The sequence below is a fragment of the Caloenas nicobarica genome, chromosome 4 (assembly GCF_036013445.1).
Source record: "Caloenas nicobarica isolate bCalNic1 chromosome 4, bCalNic1.hap1, whole genome shotgun sequence".
NCBI classification, from domain to species: Eukaryota; Metazoa; Chordata; class Aves; order Columbiformes; family Columbidae; genus Caloenas; species Caloenas nicobarica.
In genome coordinates, this window is record NC_088248.1 from 35,034,006 (window position 1) to 35,058,467 (window position 24,462).

A 24,462-nucleotide genomic window follows, 5' to 3' on the forward strand; every position below is an offset into this window, starting at 1 on the left:
GACAGGAAAGCAGTGTATGTAGGACTTTGAGTTGAAGAACACCTCTGAGAACAGCAGCTTGTCAGCAATGACACAGCATTATTTCTAGCTATAGTACCAAAAGATAAAAGGGACACCTTCAATGGGTAAGCTGCTTGGCATGAGAAAACAGCAAGGGCTGTGCAATGAAGTCCTTTTACTGACTAAATCACACTTTTCCCGTTATGGTTTTGCAGCTGCTTTTTCTTGGCTTTGCCTTTACCTTTCACAGAAATTATTCCTTCTCTTTCTTTTTTTTTTTTTCTTTCTTTCTTGTTTCATCTGCCTCCCTCTTTCCACTTGCAATTAACAGTTTTGCCTTTTCTGGCTTCTTTATTTATAGAAAGTTATATTAGCTCACTCACTCTTGTCATAAACATCCTCACACTGTGGAATGAGATAAGTATAACGTACATCTAATGGTACTCAAAAAAATAGAACACAGAATTTTGTACAGTCGGCTGTGAGAACATTAGGGCACAAGCCTTCTTTGATCTATGCTATACTGTATTGATTTAACTTTTAGTCCACTAATTAGTATTATAATGACTGTTTGGCCTTTATTACAGCCTTTGAAAGCAAGTTGAATATTTCTGCTATTTTTTTTTTTACTTGTAGTGAAGGCTTTATTTCTTGCAGAGTATTCCAGAATAACTGTGTTCACATGAGAGTTGTGCAGTCATAATCAAAAGAGTGTTATTAATTCAAGTACAATTTGTGCTGGTAATAGCTCTATAAATACACGTTCTTAGAATTTTTTTTTAAAGACACCCATTATTTTAAGGTACTGGCAAGGGGATTTTTTTTTTCCAGATACCTCTCTATGAAATGCTACTGAGGGCTTAAACATAAAAGCCCACCTTGTAAAAGGTGTTGCTGATACTGTGCAGTAACTGCAGCTTGGCATCCATTAATGGTAACGTGTAGGTTAAAAGACTTTCTTTTTGTGGTGATTGAAACTCTGAGCTTGTCTATGCAGGCATACGCCATGAAAATCAGTATGGCTTAGCTAAAGTCATAAAGTTAATGTGTATTTTAAAACCTCCCAACAAGGGCATGCTCTGGTGAACTTAACCTCCTTCATTTCTGTGTTAGAGCCTAAAGAGAATTTTAATGCACTTTGTCATTTAATGTTACAGCTTTCATTGCTTAGCTCCGTGGTGGATGTGAGACTCCTTCATGACTGGTGCAATTGTCTAAGTAGGAGATGCCAGTGGGTCAGAAACGTGGTCCTGCCCTGGAAGGAGGGTGACCTAGCTGAGAAGATTTTCGCAGTCTTAAGTCATCTCTGCTGCTGTGATTTTGTATAAAACTAGTAGGAAGTTTTTTTAATCCAATCAAGAAGTTGTCTCTACGGACAGCTTAGAACTCAACACTTTCTGCAGTGCTACCATGGTAATAATAGAAAGTACTGAAAAAATAAAAAAGGCAAACGAAGAAGTTGAAAGTAAAAGAAAATTAACTATTCCACTATTCTTTGAATAAATCATTCTTTAAATCATCATTTTAATGCAGTTTCACAGTCTGAGTTGGTATCCCCCCAAACGAATCTGAGACAGTAAGCTTTTTAATGGAGTATGTGTGATAAATACAGACCAAGTCACATTTTTACATAAAAGATAAATAATGTTTGAGATATCCTTTGCCTAAGGTACTTATACATGCTTGTTCAAAATTTGACTTTCATGGTTGTCATTTGAGTTTGTGAAGGAAAGCTGTGAGTAGTTACATAAAAAACCACATTTATCTCCCATATTTATGTGAAGCAGGTTAAACCTTTTGCCATCAACAGTGTCGCTTAGCCTTTTGTGTTGTATCCCTGCTCCATATTGTTCTGAATATTTATTTTACACTGAGAGTTATTAATCTATTTTGGCATTGTGTGGAATACAATATTATTTTTCTCTGAAAGCTTATGTAATTGGACTTACTTAGAACAAATAATTCTTTAATTTTAGGCTAAGTCTATAACTAGCATATTTTACAGCACATTCTACCTTTTTTAAACTAGTAACAAAAGGAATATAAAATATTTTGTATTTTTAAGGACAAAAACCGTATACTTTCTTTGAAATCATCATCTATATAATGAACAATATGTCTGCATTGTTTTAGTATATGCCATAATTACCTAAGTAATTAAAGACAAATAAAAAGCAGTCCCTTTGCAAATATTTTTCACTTGTCTTTTGAATATACAAAACATACACATATCTTATGCATTGCATGCAGATTTACTAGTCATGAAAACAAACCTCATTTTTGTGTTAGGGTAGCATAATTGTCCACAATTGTTCTTGGCACAGTTTTCTACTTAAATGCCTTCCAAGACACTATAAGGTGGTGACTTCAAGCCTCAGGATTATTAAGCAGAAAAGGAGGGGAAGTTGTGCCTTATTTCTGACTTCAGCAGCCTTTGGTTTTCTTCCTTCGTTTTTTTTTTCTCCCCTTGTTCTTTTTCATGTCAGCTTTCAAGGGACTATGTGATTTATATTTACATTTACAATCAGTTAACTATAATTTTTGGTCTTTAATTCTTGTAATTTTTTTAATATGCATGTTTTTAAATGCATCTTTTTAATGATTTGCCAGCTACATGTAAAAGCTGCATGCTACTATAAAATATACTTCTATTTGTTTTGCATTTTTATCACCATCCAAATTAGAAGGGAACAGTTCCTGTATTCACGCCAGTTGTACTGGCTTCAGTTCAACAATATGGGGTAACAGTTGGTGCAAAAAAGTTCTGCTGAGGGAAGGGATCTGCATATAAATTGATCAAGACATATGGTTAGAGTGTCTTATAAAGGTTCAAAATTTCTCTACCATTCTGGCAGTCTGTCTCCATAGTAAGGGTTGATGAGGTATTTGACTAGCATTTATTTGACAGAAGATAGCAGCAAAATGTTCATTATCTCCCTTGTTATTTATGGTTGTCTAAAAAAATTCACTCTCGCTGTTACATAAAATATCTCGGTAAAGCTAAAGACTATAAAAATGCAACTTTGTTCTGGATTCATTAAAAACAAATATATCTGTGGATGGAATTGCTCTGCCTGATGCTGTAAACTCATAGCTGTGAAGTCATTGCTTTCAGTGTGGAGAACCAGATTTTCAATGGGATTTACTCGGGTGTCTGGGAGGTGGTAAGTTGTGTGGGGACTCGAGCCCTGACGGCTGAGGGTGTGTTGGGCACAGAGCCCCATCATCTAGCTCTTTGACCAGCACTGGCAAAGTGAGGCACAATGGCACAATTGCTCCCAGGGTTTCTGTGGTAGAAATGTTTTCCAGCCCTGTGGAGAGTGAGGCTTCACTTTTTCCTGCACAGAGCCATTCTGTACATTACAGTGGTACCTTGAATTAATCAAGTGCTATTTGCACAATGGTAAGTGACCTTGCATTATTGAGCTTCTTGTGTTTGATCTGCTTCCTGTTTCAGTAAATAGCAAAAGTTCCAATGACTCCAATGAGAATAAGATTAAGCTGTTACTGTATTTCATATGTTTGCATAATAAAATGGTGGTTCTTGCAGATATTTCCAGTGATAATTTCAGGTACTGAAATGTCAACTCTGCTCAGGACAGCTCTGAAATAGGCTTTATCTGTTTTCTGTGTTTCATAGAGGATGAACTGAGGCACTTCTCATTTTCAGGGCAAGGCACTTCACAATATCTCTAAAAAAGGATGCTTGATGAAAAGGTGAAAGAACTGGGGGGGAAAAAACCCAACCCAGTACTGGTTTATGCAATAGGTTCAGCTAGATGATGTACAACATTTCTAGTGTGCCTTAAGATAGAGAGCAGCAAAAGAGTCTTTATCTGTTTGAACCTTCTCTGATATATGAAACATTAGAGGGTACCTGTGATACTGTAAGAAATTGGCAGTGTTTGGCTGAAATACAGAAGCCTTTCTGTTGATTTGTGATCTTTTAGGGGAAGAAGCCTAATAAGCTCAGAGGACTCACTGGAACAGATAGCTTCTAGCCAAGTGAAAAGCAAGGCAGAAGGACTTTGTTAGTGGAGAGGGTCTAGTTCACAGGCAGAACCGTTGTGGGATAAGAACCTTGGAAGAGCCAAGACTGGAGAAAACCTGCAAGCTGAAATTTCCAGGTCTGCTTCACTGACAAGTGAGCCAGAATAAATGAGATACTGAGTCCATACTGATGACTTTGTATCACAGGAAGTTGGAGCTCTTGGTCAGACACTGTAAATCTGTCCTTTTAAATGCATCATCCCTGTTCTGGAGTTTACATCACTGTCAATGAGCTTTAGATCAAGACTTGTTTTCCAAAGGGAAATGTTTTTAAACAGTACTCCCTGTAATTCAGTATTTTATCATACACACGTGTTATGTGGAATTTCTGTTTGTCTCTTGTAGTAAACACTAAATAAGTTTATACAATGGAAGTGAAATTGAATATGTGATTAGAAGAGCTAATTTCAGCTTTTTGTCGCATGGTCATGAATTCAAGCGAGAGAATACACACCTATGCTTTGGTGGTGGCTTGCCACCTAGGATGAGCCATATGGTTAAATAAGTGTTACGGAACAAACTAGGTGGTATGCCTCAACTGAGATCTAGGCATGCCCTTCACTTCATTGCTTTGCATGCCATATGCTCCAAAATGCTGTGTTTTGTTGCATTACATGGTGATCAGGTGTATTTATAGAAGCTGTTTTGAAAGCCTGATGCTGGATGCATTAGAATGCTGTATGTGCAAAAACTGATTACTCCGGGCAAGCAGGATGAGATACTAGATTCCCTTGAACAAACTTATCGTAATGTAGGCAGCATTTCCATCAAATACAGTAAGTGTGGCTTATAGAGATAAATAATATTCTAATAATCCTCATTTGGAATAATCTAAGTGTGGTTTCCTGTTCAAACTATGGAAAAATACCAAAAGAAGCAAACATACAAACCCTCCAACCATATTATCCAAAATTTGAAATAGCTACCGAATTTCAAGTAGGGGAAACACTAGAAAGCATATTCTTCCCTTCAATATTAGGATAGAACAAAAAGTCTTGGCTGTTTAACTTGAACTTCAGATGTTGATAAAACTGTTGTTTCTTAGCTGTGAAATTTGTGGTCTCCATCAATGAAAGAATAATACCTTTGTCGTCCAAAACTTTATCATCCTAATATTTCTATGAGGAGGCAAAAATATTTTCAGTCTACAAATAAAACCAATTTGATTTGCCAAAAGTAACACAGGATGTTAGTAGAGCCAAGGCACGGTAATTTTTTAACTGCAGGAGCTCAGTTGTCTTTTATAGCTTTGAAGTCTCATTGTTCAAGACTGTACTACTCTCTCTGCAATGCACAGCAACTGCTCCTGTGGCTTGTGCTAGAAATTTTAAATAGCCACTTGTAAGTATAACAAATCAGTCAACAAGATCTACAGCATGATTTACTGTATTTTGCCAGTACCTGGTGTTCACTTCATGAAACAGATACCCAAATGATGACACTTGGTTGAAAGTCATGAGTTTTTAAAGGAACAGGAGAGAAGAGAGGTATTATTTCTTTGGGAATTGATGCATTTAGGATTGTTTCAATCAATTAGGATTTCAAACAAAACACCAAACCAGACACTAATGGTAGGACTGTGCAGGATGTCAACATGGGTAAACAGATGGGTTTTTTTGTTGGTTTTTTGGGTTTTTTTGTGGGAGATATTGTAACCTGTTTATATATCAGTGTGAAAAATAAGTACCTCTTAAGACCAGGGAGCTAAAGAAGACTTGAGGCTTAATACTTCTGTTCTTGGAGTAAACTCCTTTTTAGAATGTTGTCAGTGAAAGAACCCAAAATACTCAATTTACACTAAATTTACACAGCCCAACATAACCAGTTCTAGTGGTATTCCATCACATCAAATTTTGCTTCTCTCCAAATGGAAATATGTTTTTTCATACCTGCTGAAAATGCATGGGTGCCTTCACCTGAGTGATTCCATTTGGATTAAGAATGTTTTTTTTAAGAAAACTTCCTAATGAACCCTGATTCTTCTGCTTGATTCTCATTGTAGAGTGGTTTAGGAGCACAAGGAACACATTCTTTTTGAATTAAACTCAACTGGAGGATGTGTTTCTGGAGTTCCACCAGTGCACACTTTCTGCTAGTGGGCATTTAGTTCATGGGGATGACCCAAGTAAAGTAAAATTAGCCCAAAGTAAAACACCTGAAACCCATATTTTCAATATTCAATATGAACTCTCCATCCTACAGATGTGCTCCTAGGGCTTATCATGAGCTGCTTTAAGTTGATGCATCTCCTTGAACCTGCATTTTTCTGGAAGGACGCCATACTAAATACTTTTTTTCTGATATTTGATACAAAGGAGAAGTGGATTTTCATTTCTGTGATGTAAACGTGCCTGGAAAAGACCAATATTTTGGCTAGAAGCTCGTAATAAAGAGGGTCAGTTTCAGGTGGCTATTTGCAAGGGAAATTGCAAAGCTTTGTTTGCTTTACTAAAGCAAGTTTACTAAATAGTATTCACTAAATAGTGTTGGTAAATATTTAAGTGTTTGTTTATCTCAGTTAAATTATGATAGAGTTTTAAAGTGTAAAAACAGATCCATATGGTAAAAAAGCTCATTTTCAACCCCCCGCCCCGAATTACTGATCTTATATGCACAGCAGACAGTTTCCTGACATTGAGATCTACTTTGTTCAGCTAAAAGAAGAGGTTTGAAACTGTCAGGCCATAGAATGTCTTTTTTAAATTATTTTTATTCTTTGGTCTCACCACAGAAACAGCAGTTAGGATGGCTGAATGGCATATTTTTATAAAGCCCAATCTAGTAGTCCAGCAAGCCTCTGCAAAATTTTTATACAGTGAGAGAGCATACATAATATAACATGAGGTTGGCCGTAGAGAACTTAAAGGCCCAGAAACTGTGACCTTCAGACACTACCACGATGCTGAGTGGGAACATGTTTTCACACTGTTTCAGACATTAGACAGGTTTCCTCTACAAATGATTTTGTTTTTAGTTTGGTGTAGTGTATGTAAGTGTCTATACAGAGCATGCAGGACAACACAGGTACTCAAATAAGCTTGGGTAATATAGGCAAGATTTAGAGGTTATACAGAGTAAAACTTGACATAAGCAAATTAGCCCCACTCCTGTGAGGTCTGAACACAGGAGGAAAAAATCTGGAACTGTAATTTCAGTCACAGTGGAGCATACATTGTAATATCTTCTGCTTTGAAGGATGAATCATTGCCTTGATAAGTAAGTGGCAATGATATCCCTTACAACATCTTTGTAAGTTTTGTTTAACCAGAATGTATTCCACCAGTGCTAAACTGAATTTTCCTAGATAGGAGCTAAAATGTGAGAGACTTTTAATGCATTTTGAAATGCATCAAGTTAAAGGAGCTAACAAAGGAGAGGCAAGGAATATAAATTTCTCCATGTGCTCATGAGTGCTTATTTTACTTTATCATTTTAAAGCTCTCCATGCTGTTTTGTTTTTGAATAACTTCTTCTCTTAATTAAAAAAGCCATATAATCAGGACAATAAGCCGTTCACTAGGGTGCCCTAATTAAGGAGATTTTATTGCATTTCTGATTTGTATTACTAATAATCTTTATTGAATGTTATTTGAATACCTCACAAATAAATAACGTTTCTGTTATTTCTACAGTCATTGAAAAAACAGGACATGCAGATAGGAAGGTATGTGATATATTAGACCATTTGTAAATACTAATAAAGCCTAGCAATTAGGTTAACAGCTGATTATCCCAATGAATATCATAAATCCACAAGACATTATAGGAAATTAGACTATGTCTGGAAGCGCAGCCTAAAAAGCTACCATGTAAGTATAAGCCACGCTTTGCTGTGGGTCCCATCATTTTTCCTATGAGAGGCAGAAGCTGTTAGACCCAAGACAGTGTAGGGAACTGAGGTCTTGTCTTGCTCATTGTTACATTTAATCATTAGTTTGCGTGAGATATTCCTCTCTGCAGAGTCATGTTTATGCCCAAATTTTTCGTTAGATGGTCTATTTTAAAATCAGGTTCAGGTGTCTGGAGGGACTGAGACCTTAGGATGGGTGTGACAGGTCATGTCGGTACAGCTATGTGCTACAGTGCTAGCTGTGCTGAAGTGACAAGGTGTGGGCTGGACTGTGTTGGGTGAATGAAGTAGACTCCCAGTTGCGTCGTTTCAGAGAGAGATACGTAAGCAATAAATGTCTAGGACTAAAGATCTGGCTCTGAGAATAATGTGTATGGCAGGTCACAAATGACCAGTTGGAAAATAACATTTTGTTCCTTTAAAAATGTAGCATGATGTCTTCTGAGAGTAACAGATCGCTTACATATTTTCTGCTATACTTTATCTGCCTCAGGAAATCCTCTTTATTCCTTATAGCGGTTTCCTTAAGATTTATTCCAATTTTTTTTTACTATTTTTACAAGTCAGCCTGAGAGTCTATTCTCCTGGCTGTCCCTACTCTTTTAACAGAGAAAGTCAGTGCTGAAAGTATGTTTTCTTTCATAATAGATGGTTAAGGTGTTCTCAGGCAGTGTTCGACAATCTGTTCAGGAGTGGTTGTTGGCCCTTCTAGGTTAAGAAAAGAAAACCAAGTTTCATAAATTGAACCACAATCTGATGACATTTTAACAAAAAGTAGTTGTATGTACCAGGTTAATTTTACCTGTTTCCAAATCCTTTTACAAGTTTTCAAATGCACAGTTTAACACAATGACATTTTCTTAGGAATGAGACGATGATTAGTTTGATGACATGTAGAAAAGGGATGCTTCCAGCAATAGTGATGAAGGGGAAGAAGAGATGCGTGTTCCATTGTATATTACATTTCTGGTTTAACAAGTTTGTGAAAATGCTCATCCTAGAAATGGGGAACCATATTTTTTAGTTGGGATAAATTATATTTGCTCTGTTAAATTCAGTAGAGTTAGCTGATTGCACAAACCTAAGAGCCTTGTCCTGAAAGAGCTGACTTCTCCATGACCTGCAGCGTGGCTCTGAAAAGCCGGCAGTCTCTTCTTACATTTGATTACCTCCTTCTACATCTAGGAGGTAATACTTTGTTGGCCACTCACAATTCTGTGTAACTGCAAGGCTGTAATTGTTGGAAAGATACAAACACAGTCAGAAAGCCAGACAGGCAGATTTGCAAGGTGAGCTCTTAGGTCTGAAGGAATCAATGAGATAAATTGTATGTAATTAAACAGAAATAGCATGTTTTTTATTTGGACTGGCATGGGGAGAGAAAGAAAGGAGGCAGGTGAGAGAAGCTTCCTGAAGAATGTCCTGATTTTGAAGACAACTGTGTTTTGGAGACAAGATGAAGTTATATTTCTGTTCTTTAAAAGAGTTGCCAGGTCACCAGATTCAGGGTTCAGAAAGCATTATATCTCCTTCAACAGGTAGTACTGGGGATTTAGACAAATACAGTAGGATCCTAACAGTTCTGGGAAGAGCTGTGTCAGAATTGTGTGGAATATGGGCAATTTTTTTCATGAGCAGACTTGCATTGCATTTTAATTTTATTACAGGAATCTTATTTTATTTGTAAAAGCATAATTGTTTTAATATGGTTCTTTCAGTGGTGTTTACCGTGATTTTTTTCTCATCATGGTAATTGTCCTAGCAATGAAAAGGGTTTTCAAATGCTTACAGTACACAGCCAAGCAATATGTAATTGAATGCAACCGTCATTGAAACAGATTGTTTTTCTGACCTGTTGTTTCTATCTGAACATGATGTTTATTTACCACTTTCATTATTGCAGCCTTAGCATGGAGAGAAGCTCTGTCATATCATCATGTACTTTCCTAACAGATGGCCCCTAACTTCTTGAAGGCTTTTTTTCTACTTGCTTAAAATATCCCATATTGGTACAAAGTTTCTTGTCTCAGTGTGAAGTATGATTGACTGGTTGAAAGAGATTAATCTGTTTCTCCTCTGGTCTTTGAGCTTGTTTTATACTGCAGCAACCCAGGTTTTGAATCTAATTTCGCACAATGATCAAAGCCACTTTCTCTAATTACATGGTGTGGGAAGTTCCATTCGGTCACATGATCTCTGAACAAACAACTCAGGTTCTAGCAATAACTGAAGACCACATTTCTGCTAGAAAAGGTGGAAAAAAACTTCCTTTGTACCTGCTCCGCCATAATTGTCCTCAAAAAACATTCCAGCCTCAGGATTTAAATTTTGTTTTCTTCCCTCTCTGAGTCTGTGAGAATTTCTGTAGTTGTCTCTGCTCAAAACTGAGACTCCCTCCGTGTTACAGACTGTTTGTTTGCTACCTGCCTGGCTGTTGCTCTAAGTTGTGTTTTGAGCTTTAACGCTAAATGTAGAGGTGAGGAACTCATCACTGAAGTATTTATGAGGTCTATTTCATTCTTTGTTTTTGTGTGTGAGCTCAATATTCGATATATATATATGCACAATTTGCAAAGAGGAAAATACACAATTTAGATCAGTATCGAGTGGCTTTAATTCCAGGCATGCAGGTTTTATTCAATGCTTAAAATAAGATAAAAAATTCACATTTAGTGATGCTGTAATTAAAAATCGCAAAAAGAGACAAAAAGGAAGGTAGTTGAGTGTTTTGTTATCCAGAAGTATAGCCCATTTTTAGTCCTGATTGTCATTGATATTTTAATTGGTACTGATTTGGCTCTCAGCTTTGGTAAAGGATTTCTTGGGACTTTAAAATGCCAGCCTTTATTTGGTGTCTGTGTCTATGTTTTACTGAATCCTAGCATGAAGCTTTGGTCCATTGTCTTATCTTTCAGTTATTATGCTCTTCTTTGAGCCTTAGGGAACCTTTTTTCCCAATTTTAGTTAGCCTACCATGCCCCTAGATAAAGTAACTTCCTCTCAAGTTGTGCTGTTTAAATACATACTCCTTGATGGTTCTAAATAATGCTTAGGATGGACTTCCTGAAGAGAAGTTTACCCCTCACATCTTGAAGGTATTAGTATAGTCTGAATAGTTAAAATAGACCATGCAGATGATAGATAACATTACTAGAAAAAAAAATCTTTATGCTATAAATGTGTATACAATATGCTTTCTGCTCTGCTGCAATTTTCTTAATGGTTTTGGAAGCAATCCATATTGGTTTTTATTCTCATAATGATTTTCTGATGGGTGCAGTTTCAATCATATGTGAATTCTTTTGGCAGCTGTGGGTCTTGTTTATTTTTTTCTACTTTTGTTCCATCATTGTTTGTGGTTCCTTTCTACTATCTGCTTGTTCTTAATGTTGCTTTTCAGAAGCTGAAATTACCAACTGGGCATTTGGTTTCCATGTTTTGTGCCTGGCTGCTTCCGTCGCATCTATCGACTTTTCAGACCAATGATTGTTTCCTTTGTGTTTTGGTCCTCTTTTGCGGAGGCAGTGCTTGACTCTTTCTTTACACTTGTGCAGTGTTTTCTTTCTCTTAGATGTAAGAGAATGATTATGTGATAAGGTGTGAGTAAATAATATGCACTGAGGACTTATTTCTGTATGTTAATATTAAAATAGCTTTGTTACCACTATAGTAAACCAAATTAGAATAATAAGATAACATAGAAAGCCACATTAATATAGATAGCATTTAAAATCTAAGCACTGGATGGCAAATACTTTCTCAGTCATTTTAAATTTTCATCTTTGGATAGAAACTAAGTATCAAAACTCACATGAATAAATATACAGAAATACTTGGAAAGGTTAGAAGAGCGTTAAGAGTCATAATAACACTTTTTGGAAACTTACCTATATGCAGGTACTATTAGACATTTGTTTTGTTAAGTTAAATGAGTATTTTGCTGATTTTCTTTTTCCTATTTAATTGTGCCTGAATGTAAACAATTATTAGGTTCATTACTCGTCCTTTGGAAAGGAAGTCTTGGCTTAGGAAGACTCGATCAGGAATAGTTCTTAAGCATATGTATTCAAATGCAATTATTTCTAAGTGATTTTATGCTATGAAAAGAAACTATCATTCCTAAACTGGCATCACTTCATTGTATAAAGCTAAGCGTATTTGTGATATATTTATATTATGAATTTTCAAATGCACTCTTCATTTAGCACTTTTTGAGTCTTAGGTGTAAGATGATATCCATCACAGAAATATGTTTTCTCTGATGACAGGCAAAGAATGTGTGTTGCTGTATTTCTTTGTTTCTGGAGAACCAGTTACAGCCACAGGGCTAAATATCAGATTAACCTGCTTATGGAGTTCATTGACAAAACAGGATAGTGAAATGGAGAAAGTGTGAAAGATGTGAGTGCATCATGGTAAAAAGAAGATCTAAGAAGAAACAAGTGTAGTTAACAACAGAAGAGCTAATAATTGAGCAAGTAGTTTTGACCCTCCTTTGACAGGTCACCTATTTCTTATTACTGGCTTAAGCTTAATTTTTGTTATTGAACAAATCTGGGTCCTAGCTTTTGGAAGAAAAGACTTGAACACATTTTCAGTGTTCTGGAAAACAAGGGCAAACTAGGTTTTTGCCTATGTTAGTAGAAGAACAAGGAGAATTCAAATATAAAATACTTAATTTCTTAGCAAAACCTTCTGGGAATTGTCGTTTCTCAGGTAACTTCAGTTATTTACCCTGTTTCTTGGAATTCCCAGTTATTAGCCAGTCTAGTCGAGTCTCTCTAAAAGAGTGATCACAAAATGAGCTTACTATATTCTCACTCTCTTGTTGCTAAGTAGGCCATTGACTATTTCTAGAAATGACAAGATTAATCCAAAGAAAAACAATTCACGTAGAAAAGCTTGAAGAAATGAATGCTGGCAGTTGCTTCTAATGTCTTTAAGAAAGTAGATCTTTCATGTTTCAATGGCTTATGAGTCCTAATCATCACGAGTTTTTTAATCTAATAACTGTGAACAGCTTGTGATTCACCATTATAAAACTAATGTCTCCAAGCAATAACAACATGACTGTTGACTTGGTCTAAGGTGGGAATCCTGCCAAAAACAATTACACTTTCTGCACATCCATGAGGTCACCCTTATGTATTTGGAAATACCATCCCTTCTTTTCCCTCCTGCTCCCGAGAAACCAAATGTCGCAGAACAATTGCAAGCATTTGTCTTGAGATGAAGTCTAAATGATTACTTTTAGCAAGTTTATATTACATGGCATCGGTGCCCTCCCACTTATCTTTAGAGGACTTTCACAGAGCGAAGCACAGCACTGAGGTTCTTCAGTGTACAACTGTGACACTGATCTCACTGACCCACATAGCTTAATATTTGCTGATGTGTGTTATGTCCTTAATTTCAAGATTTGTGTTGGAAAGGGTATTGATCTCACATCCAGGTGGCCCTGGTTGAATTAAATGAGAGTTTATATCAGTATGGCAGTTTTCTTAATTGTTTTTACAAATATGAAATTATTTTGCTTTTATCTTAGTGTTTATCAGGATTGGGTACATGCATGTGGAATCCAGCTTTTAATCTGCAGCTCCTCTAAATACCAAGAACTGCAGTGACTGGACTTGCCCAGGTGGTGATGGTGCTTTGCACTTGTCTCTACTGTGCAGGAGAGGAGAGGAGAGAAAAGTTCCAGTTTTACCCATATTCCCCAGAAGATGGCACGTGTAAGGACTAATGATTTTCCAGGTTTAAAGGCTATTAAATGGAGAACCGTTAGATATGTTAATCCCAGAGAACTGTGGTCAATAGGCAGTAAGTAACTAGTGAAGAGAGGTAGTATAAGTTTGTGCCATGTCAGGATGTTTGGTCTGAAAGAACAGCAGTTGTTTGAGCCGCTATGTGTAAAATGAAAGGCATCCAAACTAGATCTAGTATATGCCAGCAGCTCGTGTTAGAAGCCTAGCATAAGTAATCTGGGCTCTTTTTATTTGCCATCACAAATAATTGCGATGACTTTATTGTCTTTGTTGGGTGTTGGTTGGTTGGTTTGTTTTATCTTTTTGAGGTATAGTGGGGCTTTTTGTTTGTTTGTTTGTTTTTAATGGAAGTTGAGATCTACTAAGTTACATGAGTTCAGGAGTCAGGACAGAACCTTAACTAAACCTTCCCAACAGCATGGGCAAATTGAACTTCGTTACCCGAAAGACGATTACTCGCGACCTGACAGGTCCAGATCTCTCCAGTGTCAGGAAGGGAAGGATCGGGGAGGAGCTGAGGCAGAAACTGGAATACAGTGCTCCAAAGAGCCAGACTTTTCTCTGTTAGAGAAGGCATCACCCATGGTACACAAATTTTCTGGTGCAGGCTGCTGACCCTGGTTGTAGACTGTTGTAGGCAGTGTTATGTTGTCTATGCCTGAAACCATTGACCGGTGACTGAAGAAAAGCAGGAAGTGTGGCAGCAGATGCGATAGCATCCTAGGAATCAGCAATACTGGCATAAAACTGTTTTATGTTCCAGTGATCCTGGGATGACACTGTTGTTGTCTCTGTCACCTTAGATCCAGCATTAAAATGGTTTAATGCTGGAGATCACAGAAGTGTGCCAGTGGCACACACAGTAGTCTTCTGTGGAATTCTTGCCCAGGGATCCAAATGTAGGCTGGTGCTTTATTGTAATGTGTATTTTTGAAGGTGGATTATGAGACATTAACACCTTTATTGCAGCAAGTTCAGAAAGTATTTAGCCTTTGCTGCAGATGGGAAACAATTGTTCATGAGTCTGTGGGGAGATAGTGAGTTGGTTTTGTCTCAGCGAGAGCATAGTGATTTGGAATAGAACAAGGAGTTCCAGTAACTTGAACAGAAAAGCTATTCAGAAAATTTGCAGCCTTTTTCAGAAACCTTTGTTGAACATGAGCAGTGTTATATCTTTAATACTCTGGAGATAAATATTGGAACTTTACGTAACTATTTGCAGTTGGAACGGTTCTGACTGTCTTTTATCCTAGCCCTGGAAAACCTGCAACATCCTTTTGTGGAGGGGAGTGTTATTCATCAAGTTTTTAATCACTTGTATTCTCTCACCTGAGGTGGAATTCTGACCTAATTAAAGTTAATAGGTGATAACTGTTGAAACTGGCAGATTTGGAATTTCACTCATACTGTTTAGGTGCTTTTAATTGGAGTACAGAAATAATTAGGGTATGAGAAGTGGCTGTGGTAGCAAAGATAGAGAAGTAAAGCCATGAAAAGGGAATAGCAACTAATAATAACAGACACAAGAGGATGTTATTTAAAAAAAATAAAGATGTAACTTTAAAAGAGAAAATATTTTATTAATATTAATTCAAATCTGAGAGATTTAAAAATAAGTCAACTTTTTTTTGCCCTTATGTGAATTATATTCAAGGATTAGTGTACCAAATAGCTGGGAAAATTAGCTTCAGTTACACTGTGATATATATCTATAAGCAGGTCAGGTATAACAGGGATTGCAAGGAGGCTGACTCGTTTTCTCTAGAAGGATGTCTTTTATTCGGGATGACAATGCGCAAAACAAAGAATGCATAGATGATAAATGAGAATTAATCAGAGATTAACTTTTCCTTATTGTACCCTGGTTTTAGAACTTAGGCACTTCTGTAGTCTGCAGTGTCAAGGAGAAAAACCCACAAGAACGAGTGGTGGTCAGTAGTGTTCATCAATGGGTTTGAATTGTCTCCAGTAATAAAAACTGAATAATCAGCATGTTATTTACACCTATGAGGTTTCTTTCTGCAGCATGACCGCAAGCGTCATCCAGAAGGACCAGCTTTTGCTGAGTCCTACAAAGCAGTAATTAAAATGATGTCTTGAAACAGAAGGGTTTTAAAGCAAATCAACTTCTTACTCTTCTGCTGTTAATAGATTTGCTTCTAGTTTTGGATTTATATTCCTGAAATGGAAAGTTATGTAAGGTATTTTGCAATTGCTCACTGAGTCTTGACCTCAGAACCAACTTATTTTTAACATGACAAAAAATTCATTTCAATAATACTAGTTGTGGTAGTAATGACTCATTTTATAAATTACATTTGCCATTGATGCTTGCGTCACTATTCTTTACAGTATAAATTGAATTTAAGAATAATTTGTTGAGCTTTATTTCTGAATTAATTATCTAGGTATGTGAACATCAGATCTCTGATTTTTGTTGGTTTTGTTTCTAGTGGAAGCTTTATATTACTGATTCATAATACTAGCAAATAATAATCCTCATAGCAGAGTATTACTGTTTTCCCATGGTGTTTATGTGTTCAGACAATTGCATTATTTTCCATAAATATATTCATGATAGAGTTTTTAATGTGGTTTTTTTTTTGTAATTCTCCTACATAATTGGTTTTTTTTCCTCCCTCCTAGTCTGCTCGCAGTTTTCAAGAGGAGTCTTTGCTATTTTCGGATTCTATGACAAGAAGTCTGTAAATACTATAACATCGTTCTGTGGGACTCTTCATGTCTCCTTCATAACTCCCAGCTTCCCAACAGATGGAACACATCCCTTTGTCATTCAGATGAGACCTGACCTCAAGGGAGCTCTTCTTAGCTTGATTGAATACTATCAGTGGACCAAGTTTGCATATTTGTATGACAGTGACAGAGGTAAGATGTGGTACTTTTTATCTGCATGCTCTTTGCTAGATGTATCTCACTGAAGTGTTGAATTAGTATTAGAAAAGTAAATGAGGAAAGGAATCTTTACCTGCAGCAAGTGTAAGAGTAAGCTTAAATTTAGAAATGAGCTTTTGGGACAGAAACAAAATTATTTAGATGAGAGTGAAATTATTACAGTATGTATTAATAGAATTACAAGCATGTGCTGATAAGCAATGTGAGATTAATCACATGTTGTAAAACGGTTCTATGAAAAGTTTTTTCTTTTTTTTTTAAATAAACACCTAAGGAAAAAAACTATCTGAGTATGAAGGGCAATCTACTACCTTAGATTCAATCCACATATGCAAAATCAATAGCTGGGCACCAAGCAAGCAAGAATCTTGGATACAGTCCCTGCTTCTTTGGTGACTGCTTTCGATAAATACTCAAGTTTCTCTCTCTGTTGAGCTTAGATTGTTGTTGTTGTTGTCGATAAACCCAAATAATTGTTTGTGAGCAGTTTTCTCAGTGGCACAGCCTTCTGAAGACCTATGCCCTTTTATGGCTGTAGTTATAATAATATAATAGTTTATGAACTGGGAAAAATCACTTGCAAATTGCAGTATATTTATTGGTATTCTGAGAAGAAGCAGACTGCCCTTTCTGGAATTCCATTATTGTTATTCTCTCTTCAGGTTCTCCTCATTAGTAGTCTTTGGCTAACTTTTTTATATTCATACCTTCTCCTGTTCCCCACAAAAGGCTATTTTGTGGCTCACCTGCATGTTCATTGGTCAGAGTTGAATATTAAGTGCACATTAAATGATGAGATGCAGTTAGATTTAAAGAATGGTTGTACCACACCGTGGTTTATTGAATAATGAGGTGACATTAGACTCTCTGCATTTTGATGCCATTTTGTACATGATATTGTTCAGAAGCTGAAGGGATCTCCTCAAGACAGTTCTTTATCATTGTTGTAATCACTACAGTAAGAAAAACTAATACTGGTATGTTGCCTCCAAGAGTAGTGTCATGTAGGATGATGAACCCTAAGTCCATTTCTCTCTCGGATCCTTTTCAAATTCACATTAAAATCAGAAACATCCACAGATGTAAAACTACTCGCTTAGCCAATACTCTGTCAATCAGCTAGCAGTGTGCAGTACGTGACCTGCATGTGATTTATCTTTAGGAAATACTGAAAAACACCTAGTTCTTCTTCTGAACTGCACTGCCTGAATCTGGCCAGGAATAACAGCATGAAATTGTTATTTGTAATCACCCTTTAGTTATGCCTTTTTTCCTTCTGTGTTTGTTTAAATTGTGGCAAGGCACCCCAGTGATAACAAGCTCCAAGGCATGAAACTCCCACCTTTATGTTGAGTAAATCGTTGCTCCTCAGTGCTCCCACTGATTGCACAAGGTTAACCTGCAGAGTCAAGCAGTATGTAGTCAGTAAAACTGACACCAAATCCTGAATACACAGGGTCCACAATTTCTATAAACACTTTTGTGTAGTGTTAATATAGTGACAGTGGTGTATATTTAATAGTTTCCACCTTCAACACTGAAATAAAAATAGTCAAAGAGACTGACTCTTCATGAAAGCTGTGAAAGCTAATCAGAATTAGTTTGACATATTCCAAAAGAATAATTTATTGCTACTTTTACAGCTCCTCTGGGGTTAGGGGGTGACTGGTTGAAGTGCATGGCAATTTCACATCTCATTCCTGTCCATAAGAAGTGGGGCCATTCAGTATATGCATATCCATGTTATTACTGACTTAATAGGGTGGTTGCTCTCATATGATGTCTCTTAGTGTCCTTTCCCCTCCTTGCCTCTTCTGTGTTGCCCATACTGAACAGTGGGTTTTGGAAAAAGTAGTGACATTATTGGAGGATTCTATCTGTGAAAGAATTGCTTATTTACTCAGCTTCTGTTCAATTCTGCTTTTTAGAGATCACTGAATTAAGAGTTTGTCTCATGCTAATCAGAAGAGGTTCAGGAACGTGATGTTCCCAAACAGATTTTCTGCAGTTCAAAAAAAGCAACTGAAGTTGTTTGAGTTTTCTCCTCTGCAGAGTCCTCCTTCCATTACCAAGTATTTCTGTGAACACTTCTTTTGCAATGTGTTGTTGCTATCAGAATAAACTAAACTGTATGGGAATGAAAAATCTGCCACCTATAAAAAGCAAGAAATCCAGGCAGCCATTTGACATCTCTGTAGAGAGCAGGCCAAGAAAAGGCAGTCCCTAGGAAAAATGGAAGATCAGAGGAGTAAGATATAGAAAACCTTTGTAATGGATAGTATTAACATTAATAGCCCATATTAATTTATGTATAACTGAGATTCCGTTTAACTCAGAGGAAACATATAGACAGATTGGAGGACCTGAAATCTATTAAGTGAGATCTAAACAGTGATTCAGATTATATCTGTTTCAGTTTGGGGTGGAGGTTTTTTTGTGGTGTTTTTTTTTTGTATTAATATTATTATTTTAAATTATAATTTAAAGTATTATTGTGAGGCACAGACTAATTTTGGTGCTTTTTAATGTTTTAAAATATCCCATACATCTTCTAGTTTGCTTACATTTATTATCTTTTGTTTTTAGCACGAGTTCTCCCCATTTATCTTTAAGATGTTATAAATAGTCTATATGTACCCTTGGACTGTAGTTATCTATTATTTTAAAATAAATATTTGTTTCATGACACACAAAACTTCATCTCAGTCTTCTTTAAAGAGAACATAGAAAACCAGAACTATTTGAGATAATAATTGAATTTATGCTTTTGGAAGCCTTCCATTTTCTACCTTTGCTGATGACCAGTCTTGTGTAGTGCTTTATGTCATTAATATTTTCACTGATAAAAGTGAATTACTAGACACTGGCCAATCTTAATTTAATTATGTATTTACAAACTCTGAGACAAATTAATTCTCACTGCTTTCTTTCTATGTTTATGGGCATAACCACTCTTATTTCTCATGAGAGTTATAACTGAAGCTTCCTTTACATACCAAGTCAGAAATTTGTCCCAAAGAAATGACTTCCTGGTGATCTGTGGTTTCAGGGGAGATGAATGTGCAGAAATGTCAAGTGACTTGTGAGAAGGTCTAATTTTCTTTTTTTCTATAATACTATCTGCTATGCTTAAAATTGCGCTCTAGAATTATGTAGAATTCTCTGGAGGGAATTTAAACATAACAAGTCTAATTCCTGTACTGCTGGAAATTGTTAAACCGGTATTTGTTGTATAGCAGAAATTAATTTCCCGCAGTAATTTTCATGTTTCTATACTCCATTATTTAATCCTTGAACAGGAAAACAGTTAAGTAAAATCTTCATTGATTCTACAGTATGTTGTAGGCAGTTGCAGCTGTACAGACATCACAGCTTCCTAGCAGGAACAGTTGATAAAATGGAAGCAAACTTCTGTAGACTGTTTGTAGGAGTTAGCACGGAGCCTGCTTATCTGTATGAAAAATATGTCTCAGCACATCTTCTTTCATAATCAGGGATATGACTGTAGCCAGCAGAAATAATAATTCCATTAGCACCACTGCAGAACATGGGAATTTTGCCGTAGACCTTAGTGAGGTCTGGGTTTAAATACAGTGCTGCTCAAGCACTCAGAACAGAATCAATTCAATAGCATTTTGTAACAAGCAGCTGATGCTCTTGCCGTAATTAGATCACTTCTCTCCTAGAAGGCCTCTTTCCCAGCATGTGGAATCCCAGCAGTGGATCAGTGAAACCAGCAAAATCCCATGCTGAAGAAGGTTGAAGCAAAACCAAGAGGTTGTCCTTACAAGGCTCTAGCCTGATTCCTTGCAGCGGTGTAAATAGAAATTTCACGCAATAAGAACTGAATGGGCCCACACATATCTTCATTTCTGAGTCCTAACAATGTGTGGCAGGTCAAACAAGTTACAGGGAAATCTTATATAAGTAATCTCATAAATCACATTCTAGAAACTTGTTACTCCGAAAGCTTTATCTTCTGTTTTCTTCTGTACTTCACTAGGCTTATCAACATTGCAAGCTGTGCTGGATTCTGCTGCGGAAAAGAAATGGCAAGTGACTGCTATCAATGTAGGAAATATTAACAATGACAGGAAAGATGAAACTTACCGTTCACTGTTTCAAGATCTAGAGGTAAAAAAGGAAAGGCGAGTGATTTTGGACTGTGAGCGTGATAAAGTCAACGACATTGTCGATCAGGTTTGCTATTCTCCATTTTTCAGTGGCACTAGTTAGCTATATTCTGTAAGTAAATGTAATGAGTTAATTTCTCTCGATCCTATTTTGTGATTATTATGCATCATTTGGAGTGACAGCTTTATATTGAGGACCACATATATATCAGGCAGAAAGTGAACCTACAAATCCTATAATCCTTCCCTTTGTTCATCTGGATGATTCCATATGCTTTTATATCTTGATTATATTAAAAACAAAACAAACCCAAAAACCAACCAAACCAAAACAAACCCACCAAACTTGTTAAGGCAATTTCACAACCTGAGTAGTGTACCATATTATATGTGGTTGATACACTTGTAGATGATGCATTACCAATAGCTATATTATGTGTAGGGATTAGTTCTCCTTACAACCAGGAAGTGTTTTCTGCTTCTAATGCTTTTTCCAAGAAACTTTACGTCTTAGGAAGACTGCTTCAAAAGCTTCTCTTTTCCTTTTAACTCCTTTCGTAGTTCATGTTTCTAAGCTCTTTGTCATTTGTACTGTCCTTGGATCTCTCTTCATTTTGTCTCCCTCTTGAAGTGTGTTAACCAAAATTAGATGCTGTTTTCCATAGCTAAGGCCTCCCGAGTTTGAAACAGAACAGAAAATTATGTCTTCTCTCCTCCTGCATATATATTATTTGCCAAAATGATTTTTTTCTTTTTTTTTTTCTTTTTTACAACAGCATCACAGTGCTCTGATTCAAATTGTTGCCTTACTTTCAAATCCAACTCTTCAGTCCTAGCATCTAGGAAGGTCTCACTCTCTATCTTCTTTTCATGCATTCAGAGCACAAGGGAAAATTATAAGGATAGCTCCCTGTTGTCTTGAGCTTGACCATGTGAGACTGTGCAGCATTTGTAGGGGTATATCATCAGAGTGTAGATGTATTGGTTTGAAGTTTTTTTGAAGGGCTTGTTATGTTACTCTTTCTTATGAAGGTCATTACATTTTGGAGAGGCTCAGGCAATGAGCAGTGTCCTACATGGAGTGCATTGTATTTGTCTGTTTTATTTGGAATTCATATCCACAAACTCTTACCCTAATTTTCACGATTAATTAGAATTTGATCTTGTTCTTCAGAGCATTTGCAACCTCCATATCACCTGTAGGTTTTTTTTAAATAATATTTTCTTACTTGTTATCCATGTCAAAGAACGTACTGAGTAGAGCAATACTTGAGAGAAATAGTACTTACAGGTCCTCTTCAGCTGGTTCTGTGTGGCTTTTCAAATGGTTGTTCACTTACCTTAAAGTGACTTTTTGTCTTGTGCATGTTCCATTTAGAGCTTGTAATGATGTCATATGGGACAAAAGCCTTATAATACTCAAGATATGTCACATCTGCAGTTTCCATATTATCTATTAGGCTAACTATCATGACAGAGAAATGAAGGAAATTGCTTTGACATACTTTGATCTTGGCAAGACTATATTGACTGTTTATCTTTGTTATTCTACAGATGATTTTGAAATTAAGTATGTTATATTCATTTATTCTCTTCCCTGATATGAATGTTTGGCTGACTACAAGTTTCTTCAGTTTCTCCTTTTACCACTTTTTAAAGACAAGAACCCTCTATACCCTTCAGATACTGCTCATTTTTGCTGTCTTCGTTTGTTTAGTAGTAGAACTACCATTTTCTTTGGCTGCTTCTTATTTGATTGCAGCTCTGGGTTATTTTTCTTACCCTAATTGCACTTTGATAGATTCTGCCTTGTTTTGAGATTTTCTCAGTTTATCCCCGCAGACTTTTGCTATTTCTTAAGCATACGGATGGCTAAACTTTTGTTTCTGCTCTTTTGATTTGTAAGTAACTGAAGAATTCTAGGTAACTGTGAATCAGCTACACCGGCCAGTTAATATAATTCCAATTAGTCGTTCACCTCAAAACAGTTTACTGCTGTGCCCTAGAATATGGTATTTTAAACTGCTGTCAGCTGTCTCATGTGGGTTTAGCCTTGAGATTCTCTTTGCCAAGATACTGTAGCAGTTTCTGGAGTTCGGTCTGGTTTTTAAGTCCATTATCCTATCACTCTGTGACTTCCCTTTCTTACATAAAAATGTAAACTCACTTTCGATTTCTCAGGTAGCCTGAAATAAAATCTAAAATAACTATTTCTCTATTAATTTTCTCCATCTCTTAAAATGAAGGTCTGTGCTGAACAATGGATTTCTTGGCCTTTGAGTATCCTTTGAGTGTGTTCTTCTGATTTTCTTTTCTGAAAGCAGAATCTGTACTTCAAGTCTTGCTTTGCTACGGGATTTATTATTTAAAAATTATCTTAATTCCTACTCTCAAAAAATCTTCAGCAATTTCCTTCTTTTCTTGAGGGTGCTTGAAGTAGGCCCTTTGTATCAATATCTCTTCTGTTTTTCTCTGTATTTTTGCTGAGAGACATGCAACAGGCTTTCTGTTGACTAGATTTTTCCTGAATACTGAAGTATTATTTGCATTCTTGATATATAGAGCAGCAACTTTTTTACTTTCTTCCTTGCTTTCTATTCTTGAACAAACCTTCTATTGTAGCACTTCGATTTATTACACTAACATTTTAAACTGTAGTGGCAACCTCAGGTTCACCTAGTTACGCTCTGTATACCTTGGATCTTTACTGTACAGACGCACAGTGTGTTTGCTAAGTCGCTTCATCATTCTTATTTTCTGTTATGTGTTATAGTTTCTCTTCCAGAGTTCAACAGTTTATGTAAGTTGAAGTTGAAAAATATTTCAGTTCCCAGCTCTCTTCAGACTAGTTTATATCCCTCTTCTCTGATTTGGCAGGTCAGTGTTACCGTGCTCTTCATCATATAGCCTCTATTCTCAGCCAGCTTCCTTTGCAGAATCTCATTTCCCCCTGATGACACCCTTTGCGATTGCTGCTATTTCTTGTCCATCCCTGCTTGAGATGCTAGTCTAAACTAGGGACACTCATGAATACCTTTTGTGTCCACAGCTCCTTCATCATGGCTTTTGGATCCACCACTGAATCTTCTCAGAGTTTTAACTGGCAGCATCCTTAATGTTCATAGGAAGGAGTGGCACATGGCAATGTTTCAGAAAGCTAGATTAATGAAATAGTACCCCGTGGCAGTTAGAGTATAATTACTAACTATCGATCCGAAGACTTGCAGCCACTGTTTTTTTTCTCAGATACCAGTGAAGAAGAAACATTTTATGCAGAAGAACTAATGTGTTTGGTCTAACTGAATTTTCTTTAGAAGCAGCAGCTGTGTAAGAAATACATCTGAACATAGTTCTTAAACCTTTTATTAAGTAGTGAGTTTTAAGTAGCCTGAACCAAATAACTGGTTTAGAATAATAAAGTTCATATATCCTGTATATATTGAGCTCAAAAGAGGAATAATTGAATAACTTCTATGGCCCATCTAATGTGATTCCTCTCAGTCTTAAACTCTAGTAACATAAAGGTTACTGTTAAATGCTGCCTTCAGTTATATTTTTGTAACTTCATTAAAGCAAGTATATGGAATGTTGTTCACTACTATCGTGATATAAGTTATAGGATACCTATTCTGAATATTTTAGTTGTATGTTAAATGAGGAAATAAATGAATCATCCTGTCTTGATTAAAGTTGTTGTCATTGTTCAAAAGATGGAAGAAAACTCTAGAGTCTTCTTATTTCCCTTTCTCCA

General features: G+C 36.4%; 1 protein-coding gene across 3 annotated transcripts in view; it reads left to right on the top strand.

Moving 5' to 3' along the window:
- Nucleotides 1–24,462, top strand: part of GRIA2 (glutamate ionotropic receptor AMPA type subunit 2) — an 89,011-nt gene that overhangs the window by 23,985 nt on the left and 40,564 nt on the right. For all 3 annotated transcript variants that reach the window (XM_065634377.1, XM_065634379.1, XM_065634380.1), the window contains exons 3-4: nucleotides 16,312–16,551; nucleotides 20,582–20,778. In XM_065634377.1, the coding sequence (XP_065490449.1) occupies nucleotides 16,312–16,551; nucleotides 20,582–20,778 (437 nt within the window). The remainder of the gene's footprint in view (nucleotides 1–16,311; nucleotides 16,552–20,581; nucleotides 20,779–24,462) is intronic.